The 15,023-nt window shown below is 37.8% G+C and overlaps 1 protein-coding gene across 1 annotated transcript in view; it reads left to right on the forward strand.

Moving 5' to 3' along the window:
* The window catches only part of LOC139311217 (cytochrome P450 1A1-like), a 32,267-nt gene continuing 17,244 nt past the window's right edge, over positions 1 to 15,023 (forward strand). The window contains 2 exon segments of the mRNA XM_070935605.1: positions 1 to 80; positions 82 to 102. Coding sequence (XP_070791706.1) covers positions 1 to 80; positions 82 to 102 — 101 coding nt within the window.

Genomic DNA, 15,023 nt, shown 5'->3' on the forward strand with positions numbered 1-15,023 from the left:
ATGATTCCTTTAGCAGCAGCTCTTCTCTTTTTCTCTCTCCTTGATGCAAATGGTGAAACGGGCCATGATAGAAAGACACTGAGGCTGTGTGCGCACACAAAGGTAAGATTGTGGACGTGATTCTGTTTTCTTGGTTTATTTATCAATTAAATTTTTATGCCACCCATCTCTCCTACAAGTTGATTCTGGGTGGCTTATAAGTTATAAAACAAGTAAAAAAAAATTAAAACATTAAAACATTAAAAACTATGCAGAGTAAAATATTTATTAAAAACTGTACTAAAACCTAACGAAACAAAAGAATGAAGAGATGGACGGGATGGGAGATGGGTTAGCCATCTCCAGTGGTGAGCGATTCTCTCAAGTCCCAGGCCAGGTTTAATACCCTTCCAGAAGGTCAGAAGATCTCACCTCTGATGGTAGAATGTTTCAGGAGAATGGGGCCACAGCGGAAAAAACTCTTTTCCTTGTTCCCTTCTTCAATTCTTTAGCAGATGGGATCCCTAGCAGGCCTCTTCCACTGACACGAGTGAGGCAGGCTTGTTGGGTAGAGATGGCTCCTCAGATACCTTGGATCCATGCCGCATTAAAGGTAACAACCAACAGCTTGAATTGGATCTGGAAGCAAACTGGTAATCAATGCAGCTCATATAGTAACAGTGTTATATGTGCAGACCTAGGAACTCCCAGGACTCTGCACGCTGTTGCATTCTGCACCAGTTGCAGCTTCCAAATAGTCTTCCAGGGTACACCGCCTACGGTCTGACCTAAGTGTAATAGAAAAAATTGTCTGCTACAATGTCCTACCTGTCAATGACTACTTCAGCTTCAACCACAATAATACTTCATAATACTCAGATCAATTACTTGGTCTGCTGTGTAGATGCTTGGGTGGTTTAGGGGTGGGGAATTTTTGGTGGGTGGGGGTGGGTCTGGAGATTGTCATGTGTATTGGGCTTGGTCTCTGGGTGTTATGTGAATTTCGTTGTATGGGTATAGTGCGTATATACGTACAATGACAATAAACTTTATATAAAATAATACACGGGCAAACAATAGATACAAACTCAAGGTAAACCACTCCAAACTCGATTGCAGAAAATACGACTTCAGCAACAGAGTGGTTAACGCCTGGAATACTTTACCTGACTCCGTTGTTACATCCTCAAACCCCCACAGCTTCAACCTTAAACTATCTACCGTGAACTTCACCCCATTCCTAAGAGGTCTGTAAAGGGGGCGTGCATAAGCGCACTATCGTGCCTACCATCCCTGTACTACCATCCCCATTTACTTGTACTCATTCCTAGTTCATGTCCATGTTTATACTTATACCTATTATCTAGTACATGTTTGACAAATTAAATAAAAATAAAAAATAAAAAAAGGGTAGCCCCATGTAGAGTATGCTGCGCTAATCTAGCCAAGAGGTGACTAGGGCACGAGTGACCATGCACAGGGCCTCAGAATCCAGGTAAGAGTGCAATTCTGCACAACAGGAAGGTTAGGAAATGGCAACAGACTAGGCATGCTACCACAGGCACACCTTCCAAAGTCTCCTCTTTCTCTGGGAACATAACTCAGGTAGCAGCTAACATGTGCTCTTGAAATAATAAAGCTAAAGCACTTTGGCTGAAACCTATCAGCTACTATATGTAGGGCTGGTGGAAATTGTTGTTTTGGTACTGCAGTAGGACTAGAAGTTTAGATAAGCAGCTTTTAACAAATCAAGCCTTTTGTCAATTTAATGTAGGTCTGCACAACTGTTGAAGCATCACATGTAACCCTGACAGTCTTTGAGTTCCGCTGCTTGCCTCAGACTTTAGTTCTGAGAGTCACCAAAACCTGATATTGCCACTTCATTTTCTCCATCTCCATTCATGGAGACTTCATTTTCAGCTTGTTGGATCACCAGCTGTGCTGGCCTGATTTAACATAACTGATTTGAGTGTAATGTGCCAGATGAGAGATTTTTTCCCCCCAAACACAGACGTGTTTATACAGCAACCTTGAATTCATGGGTGCGAATACCAAAAGACTGCCTTCCCAACACAGTAAATTCTGCTCTGTCCATAATGATATTTAATATCTAGAGGATTCCACCTGGCAAGATCATGAGAAGCCAATTTGTGCATTACCTGTGAATTCAACTGAATTCTGGATTTGTAGTATTGTATGCCTGCACTTTTCCTTTGGGAAACCTAGCCAAAATTTTACAGCATTATCCAACCATTACTTCTGCAATCTAAAGTACATCCACTTTAGTTATATATTATTACAGCAATAGAAATTGCTGGCGTGGATAGCCTTGGCATTCCTTTGTGTAAACGTACACCTTGGCAACTTTGCCACTCTTTTCAAAAGACTATTATCATGGCATGGGGCAGTTATGCAAAATTTTTATCAAGAAAAAGACAATTCCCCTATGTAGAAAGAACAGAATCAAAAGCTATAAAATAGAGGAGCAATATATGTTCCTCCAAGAATTTTTGCTATCTTTCTGCTTCTTTTCTTTTGCCTTTCTGCTCCCAATTTACTGATGGTAAAGATATTCCTGATCTTCTAGAAAGCTTTGGTTTTTTTTCCTGCAAGGTTTAGTGACCATGGGATCTTGTCAGAGTCGAAGCCCAAGTATCAGAAGTCATTGCTAATTATTGGCCCAGTGGTATTAAACCATGCAAGGAATGTGGTTTTTCATAAATTCAATATTTTTGGCTCCTCTCTTTCTATACACAGACACACAGACATGCACCACATACACATACACAATTACAATGGAACTGAGGTAGATGATATAGGAATTATAGTAGAAATTCCAAGACATGAGAATTATAGCAAAGAAGCTATCAGAATGTCAGCATTCTAGGTTGATAGGAACAGGGTGTATTTGCTGATTCTATTACAAAACAGAAGTGCCATGTTTGGTAAAGACTTTGTTTTCTGTACATATATATGTGTGCCTTTGTTGGTCATGGCTTGACTGGGTTTAAGAGAATGCTTTCTACTGCTTTCCAAAACTTAAAAGGGGAAGAATAGGCAACACGGTTCATTGACATTATTTATGCCTAACAAGGCAGGTCAGTCAGCAACCCTCTTTGAAGTTGAAATGAAGTGATGGGTTGGAGAAAAGGAGGCACTGTGTCCTGACAGGCTGAGGTGTGAGCTGATGTATCCTAACCACCTCAGACGATGTCAGAAGACCAAGCAAAATGAAGAAGAAGGTGGAACAGATCAGAACTGAGATATCGGGAGAAGGAGATTGAAGAAGAAAGAATGAGATTAGAAAGTGGCCTTTCATATCTGGCCTCACACTCTTGAGGTACATTCCATCATCCTCAGCCAGTGTAGCTAAAGATGGGCATTGGTGTGAATTGTAATCCAATGTTAATAAAGGGTGCAAGCCTTGGGAAAGACACTTATGTAGTGTACATCCTTCAAAGACTGAATAGGGGTTGGAAAGGAACAGATGCCACAAAATTAGGTAACTTTTATTATTATTTATTATGTGTCGGTAATCAACAGTTAGATTTTCAGTCTAAGACTGGTGGAAACTTAATAATTCAAGACCTTAACAAGAATAACGTCTAAGAATATAGGCAATTCCAAAGCTGGCTGCTTTTTTGTAAAATTAGGATGTTCAAGTCTGATAAATTCAATATTTCTGGATATTGAAGAAATCCTTTAGGTATTGCTACAAGACTGTAATCACAATTAGTATTAAAAAGTCCCCCCCCCCAATAAGCTTTCAACGCTTGATCTGCAAATCCTGGTATTTCATATTTTACTTCCAATTGTTTTTTTTGGGAAACAATAAAAGGAAAACAATTATTTTTCAGAAACAAACTATTTCCAGATGTATTCCATCTTTCTCAGCCAGGGTAGCTCATAATGGGAGTTGATGTGAACTGTAGTCCAATGCTAATGAAGGGTACCAGACTGCAGAAAGAGGCTCATGTACATCTTTCAAAGATTGAACAGGGGGTTGGGAAAAAAAAAAACAAATGTAACAAGATTAGGTAAGCCTTTCCTTTCCTTGTAAACAACAAGCTAACCATAATTATCCAGAGGTAATTGCTATTAGATAAAGTTCAAATTTAAATAAATAGTGAACCTATTGGCATTCTTCAAAAATAACCTGGATAATTTTATCCTAGATAATGAAGATTCTATTCTCACAAATTTAAGGATTTAAATTATCCTTATTTGGAATATAAGAATCCTGAGATCACAGGAAAGATGCAATCCCATTGCTTCTTTATTTAATTACATAGGTTATGTAGGACAATATTTTCACATTATTCATTTCATTTATTCACTTTGTTTTATTTAGTACTCCCCTTTTCTCACCACAAGACCTTAAGGTGGTTTAAATGAGAATCTGAATTTTATTCTTACTACAACTCTTTTTGGGTTGAGCCCAAAAGTCATCCAATGCATTGCCGTTCCTGCAAGTTCAGAAATTGCTATTCGCCATCCGAGCAGATAAGGTAAGGAACATTTTGCCCCTTTATACTTCAATTGACCATTTGCTTGCCTGGATTGTCTTCTACAAGCATTGTAACTCTGTCCATTTTTTTAAAAGACAATATTGCTCTGATTTCAATCACATAGATAATATAATAAGAGGCATTTCTGGAAACGTTTTCATATGGCGTGGCAAAGAGAGAGGGGTAGGAGGATGAAGAAGGAGAGAGACAGAGAGTTCTCTACAAACCATGCTCATTCCAAGCACACATAATTCTGGAAAACTATCAACTACCCCCAGATTAGATCCTTGTGTACTGCAAGAGAAAAAAAAAGTTTGGGAAATTCTTTGGCAATTCTTTCTTCTCTCTAAAGATAGAGCTTTGCACATTCTTGACATCAATAAATATGTGTCTGCGTACATTTTCATGCAATACCAAGCTTCTCTTAATTTTATTAGGGAAAAAGAAATGAAATAGAGAATTCAAATGCTTGTGACTAATTTGCTACTAAATGGTTGGATACCATTAGGAAGTGAAATGAGTTGATCCTGTTCAAGGAGGAAAAAAAAAACCAAATAAGAGAAATGTACACCGAAGGCATCTCAATCATGATATTAAGGGAACAAAGAGTTTCATTTCCTTAAATAGGCACAGAATTGTTCATCCAAAATACAAAGGGGCAAAGTTCTTTTGGGAACTTTTTCTGAGTCAAAGTAAGCCAAAATAGATTTCCAGTCTTAACAAAGGATACATTACTGATTAGAAGGGAAATGCTGTAAAAGCTCTTTTGCTTTTGAAGAACATGTTAGCAGTTGAAGGCTGAGAAAGCTAAATTCTCCAAAATACATGATCTTGGGAAGCACTTGCTGTTTAAAGAATGCACGTACTCCAACTCTGTACTGCAAAACATAATTAACAAAGCATTTTGCTTCTGAAATATCTAAAGATACAAAGACACCCTGCTAAGTCTGGCAAATAACCGTGATACATTTTTCCCCCTACTGTTCAATCATGTCTGATTCTCAAAGACCCCCTGAACAAAGTCCCTGTAGTTTTCTTGGCAAGGTTTTTCAGAGGTGGCTTGCCATTGCCTCTTTCCTAAGGTTGGGAAAATGTGACTGGCAACAAAGTCACCACCTGGCTTTGTGCCCAAGACAGGCTAGAAGTCATGGTCTCCCAGTTTCTTAAACACTACACCAAACTGGCTTAACTTAAATACGGACTATGAAAACAGCTTTGAACAATGTCTATGGAGATTCTCAGTCATCCAGGTCATGGTTGTCCCAAAGATGCTTTTTCAAGAGGCAACTGGACACCGACAGAGCTGAAGAAGCCTATTGGATGAGAAGGGAAACATCTTCAAAGAAAAGTTGCTTCCTGAAAAAAAGCACCTTTGGGACAGCTTTGAACAATAGGTGTGAATTCTATATTAGCAAAATCTGCTTATTTTTCCACATTCCTCATTCACTGAAGTTTCCTCAGGCATGTAAGAAATTCTCAGACCATCAAGAAAAACAGCATTTTGCAGTAGAATTTATCATTTGATAATATCGAGGAACTTTGTTTCATTACGTTTGACCAAACTGGAATTTTTCTATTCTGTAAAATGTTTTTGAGAATTAAGCCTCGCTGTTATATACTGTAATTTTTAAATTAACAGGAAGAAACACATCTATTTCTATAGATTGAATAGAATTAGAACACGTAAATAGTGTTCAATCCACTTTAACTGCAATATGCCTAGATAAGAAAACACAGCAACCTCCAGGCTTCATTTTATTATAAATACATCATGTCTCCACAGTGACTGAATGCCTTTAAAGAAGAACATAGACTGGTGATCTTTAGTACTTTCTTCTCTGCTCAGTCGTTGCCTTTGAGATGGCTTGGCTCAAGCTGAGTATTCAGAATTTTATAATAATCCAGGTTTTTGCTGGCCCAGCAATTTTAGGATTGCTGAGTTGATTCAATACACTGTGAAAATGCCACATTTTGACATTCCCTCCTTTCTTCTGTACCATGGTTCACTTCATTCATTTCAATAAAACTTATCTTTCCAGTTCTATATTTATGATGGCTTCTTGGGTTTCCAGGCAAGTTGGACTCTAAGGAAAACATTACTAATATATTAATATCAGGAGCTTGTTTGTCATTGGGAATGTGGTAGGAGAAAACTTCAGAGACAAATCCTTTGATCAGCGTTCCAGTCTAGAGGTTCATGTGACAGGGAAAGGGAAAGCTGTGATAAAAAGAAAGAAAGGTAGGTAAGACTGAAGCTTAGAATAAAGATTAGCAGCCATTCTGTTCATTTTTTTTAAGGTGTTGCCTGCTCCCAATGTGTTTGATGGGTATGTACGTAGATATTTCAAGTTAAAACCAGTCTTCATGTTTCCACAAAAAGGCACTTAGATAGGAACATAGACAAGATGTTCTTTAATGACTTCAAAAAGTCCAACCTTGATCTTCTCTTTGAAGAAGGTGCCCAGGATAGTGTCCATTAATTGGGTTAGCAGCAGAACTGAAATGGAATCAGCAACATAGGATATTAGCACAGAACAAAACAACTTGAAGCAGGATGTAGAAGTTATCCTAAAGTATTAACCAGGAATACTTGGAGGCTGATTTATCTCTCCTGTATGTAGGAGAAAGGCACAATAGTCTGAATGTAAGAGTCATGAAAACGGGGGGAATTCCTGGTTGTGGCTCTCTTCTGGGTCCCAAATATTTCATTACAATTAATTAAAAAAATATTGAAGTCAGTTGGGAGCTGGTCTTGCCAACATTTATAAAGACTGAAAGGAAGATCAAAACAAAATGAAGGAGGTAAGAAAGTTAGATTTTATTTTTTTAAAAAATTCTCAACTCTACAAGCAACCGAAAGTATCTCAAAAACTATCTTGGTAAGACGCCAGGTATCGGTTTGAGAAATAGATGAAATAAAGACTGGGACTCCATCACTGGCTTAAAAAAAAGAACAAATTAATCTGATGCTCTCTAGGAGAGAATTAGTTAGAAAACTACTAAATATGTTGCCAAGCAACCATCTGTAGTTCTAAAGCCCGTAATAATTAGAGAGGAAAAAGCTTTAAATGTTTTTTTTTTCTTTAACAAAAGAGAACTAGTGAGTCATTTTCAGATGTCGGAAAATGAAACTCTAGCAGAGAAGATGTCTATGTTTCTGAAATTCTATTTAAAGAAATTTGGCACAAGTAAGTGATTTCCAAATATCAGAGTAAATAAAAAGGGGGGAAAAAAACCATAAATTTGATTGTGCTAAAAGCATCCAATGTAAAACTGTGAGAAAGCACCTTATCACAAATAATCAGAATAAATGGAGTAAAGCTGTTGCCTTTTTAAGGCTCCCCCCACCCCAGACAGACTAGAAAGGAATGGTGAAAATCCTTCAAGTCAAAATTCCAGGGTGCTGAGGCCAGGAGATATTCTACTTAAATACTGTATAGTATTTATTCAGCAGCTTAAAGCATGGAATATAAAAGAGGAAACATCAACAGAGTTCGATAAATTATTTGTGAAGAAGGAAGGAAGGAAGGAAGGAAAGGAAGGAAGGAAGGAAGGAAGGAAGGAAGGAAGGAAGGAAGGTTGCACTCCACACCAAAACACAGGCATAATTTCACAAATGCATACAGTACACCTACATCAGGGGTGGTTCTACTTACCTTTACTACTGGTTCACAACAGGATTGTGCTCACTCATGCACCAAACTTCTGCGCATGTGCAGAAGCTTCTGCGCATGCGCAGATCACCTATGATGACATCCGGTTTTACTACTGGTTCTTGCGCTCCCACAACTTGCGAAGGCAAGATGTTCCATTGGTTGATTGTTCTCACTGTCAGAAAGTTCCTCCTCATTTCTAGGTTGAATCTCTCCTTGGTCAGTTTCCATCCATTATTCCTTGACTGGCCTTCAGGTGCTTCAGAAAACAGCTTGACTTGCTCCTCTCTGTGCCAGCCCCTCAAGTATTGGAAGATGGCTATCATGTCTCCCCTGGACCTTCGCTTCACTAAACTAGCCATGCCTAGTTCATGTAACCATTCTTCATATGTTTTAGTCTCCAGTCCCCTAATCATCCTGGTTGCTCTCCTCTACACTTTTTCTAGAGTCTCAACATCTTTTTTATAGTGTGGTGACCAAAACTGGATGCAATACTCTAGGTGTGGTCTTACTAGGGCTTTATAGAGTGGTATTAGTACCTCACTTGATCTTGATTGTATCCCTCTGTTAATGCAATTTAGGATTGCATTGGCTTTTTTAGCTGCGGTTGCACACTGTTGGCTCATATTTAGCTGATTGTCCACTAGGACTCAAAGATCCCTCTCACAGTCACTGCTATTGAGATGGAAAACCAAAGCTTTGCATGGACAGCATTTGAAAAACATTGAAGGAAAATGTGATAACAACTTGACATGGGCGGGACTTAAGATGGGAACCATCAAGAAATAAATTCAAGGTTTAATACTCGCTGCTCAAGAACAAGCACTACAAACTAATGCCATGAAAGCGAAGATACAAAAAACCACTGACAATCCAAACTGTTGACTTTGCAACGACAAAGTCAAAACTGTTTCACATTTAATATGTGAGTGCAGCAAAATCACGCAAACTGATTACAAAGCTAGACATGACCAAGTTGCTAAACTAATCCACTGGGCATTATGTAAAAAATACGACTTGCCTGTATCCAAAAAGTCATGGGAACACAAAGTGGAAAAAGTTGTTGAAAATGAGAAGGTAAAGATCTTGTGGAACTTTCGAATACAGACGGATCGTCATTTAGAACACAACACATCAGATAACGCAGTCATCAAAAACCGAAGCGTACACTTTATTGATATCACTGTACCAGGAGACGCCAGAATCGAAGAAAATTAGAACTAGAAAAAAATCACAAAATATCGCGACCTGGCCATCAAAACTACCTGATTATGAATGAAACATGTGACAGTGATACCCATTGTCATTGGGGCACTTGACACCATGTCCAAGAATTGTACACAGTACATCAAGAAATTGCAGCTTCCTGTAATAACACCAGCGGAACTGCAAAAAACTCTGCTACTCCGAACATCGTATATTTTAAGAAAATACTTGGTCGATACCTAGGATACTGGCAGCAACCCGTATCAACCAATAGTGCCAGTTAATAATATTTGTGATACATATTTAAATGTCCAGTTGACTGAGTTTCATGTTTAATTAATAAAAGAGATAATAATAATAATAATAATAATAATAATAATAATAATAATAATAATAATTCCATTTTTTTCAGAGTATAAATCTTGGTTTCCATCCACATTTTCCATAACGTAATTCTGACAACTGGTTCACTGGATAGCACCAACAACTTAGTATTAGATAAAGGATCAAAATGCCATTTCCAAGAAAAAATGTAATTCAATTTTCAAGTTGATGTAATAAAGTTTAGTTTGTTTAGTTTATTAGATTTCTATACTGCCCTTCTCCCGAAGGACTCAGGGCGGTGTACAGCCATATTAAAACACATAGATTTATAAAATTTAAAACCAATTAAAATCGAATATAAAATTTGGCCAGCGAATTAAAACACACATACACCCAATTTTAAAATTCGTACTAGGCCAGTCCGGCTTCCTGGAACAGAAGGATCTTACGGGCGCGGCAAAAAGTACACAGATCAGGGCTAAGACAAAGCTCTAGGGGCAGCTCATTCCAGAGGGCTGGCGCCCCCACAGAGAAGGCTCTCCCCCTGGGTGTCGCCAGTCGGCATTGTTTGGCCGACGGCACCCGAGGAGTCCCTCTCTGTGGGAGCATATTGGTCAGTGGGAGGTTGTTGATGGCAGAAGGCGGTCTCGTATATACCCTGGTCCTAAGCCATGGAGCGCTTTAAAGGTGGTGACCAACACCTTGAATCGTAATAGTAACAACTATCTGAAAAGGAGAAGGAGAAGGGTGGTATAGAAATAAAATAAAATAAATAAATAAATAAATAAATAAAAATTTACTGATCTCAACAGTGACTAACTAAAGGTGTCATATATGAATAGAGGATGCTAATCCAACTAATAGTATCCTATATTAATGCACATAGTGGGGACAAGAAGAAGAATATTTACTAAGGAGATTTACCTAAACTTTGACACTAGTCAACAGATACAATTTGAAAAACAAATAATTCTCTTTAATGGACATCTGCACTTTTCAAAAGGTATCTTAGCAACAATAACCTCTATCTCTCCATGAAATTTTTTTTCAGATTGGTTATACAGATATTAGTACAATTTTAAAATTGAAAATTTCCAGTTCACAGGAATTACATAATTTATCTTCTTCACCTTTAACCATTACAAAAATTATAAACTTTCAATTGTTTGCTAAGATTTGACTGGGTCTTTTCCATTTTTCTAATACATTTGACATAACATATTAATGGCAATTAATTTGCTTATATTTAATTTTACCACTTTATATAAACTATTGATGGGAGCCAGCCATGCCCAAAACCAAAAGGTTTTTAGTTTATTTTTCAATTAACTCTCATGATTTTTTTTGGTAACTATTTGATGCATGTAAAAGCAATATGATCATGAATGTAAGCATTTTATACTTTCCAATCAAAAGTCAAGAAACTAGCTATAATAATTCAAAAGATTATGATATCTCAAAATTAATCTTTTAAATAAAGCTAATTGATAAAGAAGAATGGAAGTAACCAAGAGTCAGATGGTACACTATTTTATTAGAATTATTTTTATAAATTAACTAGACCATGATCTTATGTATCTTATGAGTTTGAATATACTGAAATAGTGTGGAAGATACATGAATTAAAAATAATAATCCGATCTAAAAAAGTTTTGATTCGATAGAATCAAATTGACTAGAAAATGTATCCACATTTGAAGTGAAAATGAGAGGAAGTATTTTGGTCAATCAAAAAGTCTCCAGTCATTACCATCTATCATTAAAAAATACTAATGATAAAATCTATGTAATTTGCTGGTTGAAGAGATAACACTGATTCATGATAATAATGGTGACGATATGTCATCATAAGATATCTTTACTAAAGAAGAGAGCAGTGAAATATGATTTTTAGCAGAAGTCTGTGATTCATTCTGCATTAAGATCTATTTTCCCTATGTAAACAGGGGTGTTATTTACACAGAATTGCTTAACTATTAATTAAGCCATGCATTTCTTTCAAACTCAATGAATATCCTAGCAAATAGAGACTGATGTCTTATCTAGAAAAGCTTTTTCAAAATGATTCATTAATATTAATCAGTGTTAATATTGCTGTCTCTATTTGATTTAGCTATTTGGCAAAGGCTGCTGAACTATAGTCTGTAACATATCAACAACTTCAACTAACTAACTAACTCATGTATTATCTAAACATGCTGGATAAATGTTGATCCATGCTTGTATATGCCTCTAAACTAGCAGCTCTGTATCATTGCAATGCCCAGAACAGATATGAAAGGCCTGTAGATTATATATTTTATAGTATTCCTAGTGGAATTATACCCCCAACTCTCTAGTTTTGGTGAGAATCAGAGGATTGCATGGCCAGAAATATGTTGTTTGTTTGTTTGTTTGTTTGTTTGTTTGTTTGTATGTATGTATGTATGTATCTTTCATCTTTGCTTTTTTATTAGTTTATAATATAAAATACAAAAATACAAAAGCAAAAATAATAGGAAAAGTAGGGAGGAAAAAGGGAAAAGCCTAGCAAAGAAGGAAAACAGAAAGAAAAGGCATTGACTCCCGACTTCCTTTGGTGCAGGAGAATAAGAAGTAACATTAAACCTCAACTTTTTACTTTTACATAATAGTATAAACTAGCCATTTCTATAACAACAGGTCTATCTAATCAATAAACCCAAAATCAAAGTTTCATTTTTTTTCCACCTCAAGCACAAAGACTAGAAGTGGTTTCCAAATAGAAACAAAAGCACTAGTATTTTTTCTTTTATCAAATCAGTCAATTTAGCTATCTCTGCTAACTTCGATCAGCATGTATCCATTATGGGGAGTGTCCTTCCATTTTTGTGCATAAGCCATCAACATATACAACACAGTGGTGAAATCCAAATTTTTTATTATCGGTTCTGTGGGCATGGCTTGGTGGGCATGGCTTGGTGGGCAAGGCAGGGGAAGGATACTGCAAAATCTCCATTCCCTTCCCACTCCTGGGGAAGGATACTGCAAAATCTCCATTCCCACCCGACTCTGGGGCCAGCCATAGTCATTTGCCATTTGCATTGTGCATTGTGCATTTGCCAAATGCATTGTGGCATTTGCCGGTTTTCTGAACTACTCAAAATTTCCGCTACCGGTTCTCCAGAACCTGTCAGAACCTGCTAGATTTCACCCCTGATATAACATCAATGTTCCAATTTTCCCCCCAAGTCTTTTTCCATTAAACCCAAGAGAAAACTTTCTGGTTTTATCTTTATATTTGCTTGAGAATCTTAATTTTCCTTTTTTTCTTTTATATAAAGTAAAGGTGGACTTAAAAATTCCTTTCAATAACAGAAGAGCACTTTTAAATCCAAGCATTCTTTCTATTTTTTTTTTTTTAGATAAGGCGGCGTGTTCTGTATTGTGACATATTATTTCCACTGGTATGTTTTTAAAAATATTACAGCCAGAGGCAGAGAACCTCTGTGTGCTTCCAGATGTTAATGAAATAGAGCTGTAAGTACATTGGCAGCAGGAGTGGTATTCACTTACCTTTGCTATTGGTACGCAAATGTAGTGCGCGCAGAGCCTTCCGCGCTTGCACAGTGGGTCAAAAACGGGACATGATGAGGTCCGGGCGGTTGAATGGAGCCTCCTGCAGCCACTGCTACCGGTTCACCCAAACCGGATATAACCAGCTGAATACCAACCAGCTGATTGGCAGTGCTGGCTGGGGCTGCATTCATTCAATGTTGAGAGCTCCATCAATACCATTAGTAACATTTCCATTGAACCCCAAGAGCAGAATGAAAGGGATATTAAATTGACAGTTAAAAATAGAAAATCTTTCTTGGGGTATCTTTTTGTTATCACCACATTTGATGTGTGATAAGGATGTTGGTATTGCTTCTACTTTTTAGGATGGGTTTCTTGTGAGTGTTTTTATTTTCTTGTAATGTTACACTTTCTCATCTATTTTCGAAGAGTCCTGAGACCTAAACATAGTGCCTGCTATGGTGAGCATGCACAGAGACACTTCCCTCAGTGCTAACCAGACTCAATGCTTACTTCATTTCTTTTACATTTTTTAAAAAATTAAGAATAGGAATTAAACATGACACTGATGTGCTGCAAAGCACTATTTATAGTTCTGCCATGTTACAATGCAAGCATATTCTATTAAAACTAGCAGGCATTCTTAAAAGTTTTGCCATCCATTTTTTCCTCCATTTTGGAAGGAGTAACCCAAAGTGAAAATCAATCTAGGTCACGGGTTTCAAACTCGCCATGTCACGTTGCCGTAACATGATATTTTGCGATGTTTTTCCAATTCGTGGAGCTGGGGTGGCCATGGCCTGTGCATGATGCATCCAGCCCACAGGCTGCCAGTTTGACACCCCTGGTCTAGGTAGTCATTAAGAGTTGACCCTGACTTGACCATATATAATCAATCAATTAATTTAAAATAAGGAAGAAGCTACTACTGGAAGCTTCCAATTGTACATGGAAAGCACCAAGATTTCACTATGCTGTCCATGGTAGCACACCACAACAAAAACAAGGAACTTTTTGACTTGGCAAATGACACTTTGGATCCACTGCATTCAGAATTCCTGATTCCTCTAACAGCCAGAAAACTCTAAAAGGCAGGCTGTCTTTAGAACTGGCATATTTTCTCTTAAAATAAGAAATTTTTTGAAAAGTCTGAATTGGAACTAGAAAGAAAAAAAAAACACCCATTTTCTAGCAAGGCTAAAGAACTGATGGTTTCTCCATGTGGAATTGGACATGAATACATTTCTATTGATAAATTAGCAAACTAACATCGGTAAATTAAACAAATGATTAAGCAGTAAACAGTGTTTAATTCATTAGACATCTCAGATATTGCCTCACAGGAAGTGAGTATAAGTTAGTGGGAGCCTAAAAGTCATCTCACCAACACCCTAGACCCGTGATGGCGAACCTATGGCATGCGTGCTACAGGTGGCACCCAGAGCCATATTTGTGGGCATGCGAATGTTGCCCTAGTTCAGCTCCAGTGCACATTTGTGTGCCGGCCAGCTGATTTTTGGGCCTTCCATGTCCACCAGAATTCGGGAAATGGGCTGTTTCTGGCCTCCGGGGGGTGAGTAAGGCTGTTTTCACCCTTCCCCAGGCTCCAAATCTGGGGAGAGTGAAAAACGGGCCTTCCAGTCCTACTGGAAGTTGGGAAATAAGCTGTTTCCGGCCTCCGGAGAGCCTCCAGGGGGGTGGGGAAGGCCATTTTCACTCTCCACAGGCTACAAGAAAGCCTCTGAAGCCTGGGGAGGGAGCAAAATGGGCTTACCGGGCCCACCATGCCATCGGCCATCGTGTTCCAAAAGCAGGG

Source organism: Pituophis catenifer, unplaced genomic scaffold (assembly GCF_029215685.1).
Source record: "Pituophis catenifer annectens isolate HBS135680 unplaced genomic scaffold, rPitCat1.0.hap2 SCAF_2, whole genome shotgun sequence".
NCBI classification, from domain to species: domain Eukaryota; kingdom Metazoa; phylum Chordata; class Lepidosauria; order Squamata; family Colubridae; genus Pituophis; species Pituophis catenifer.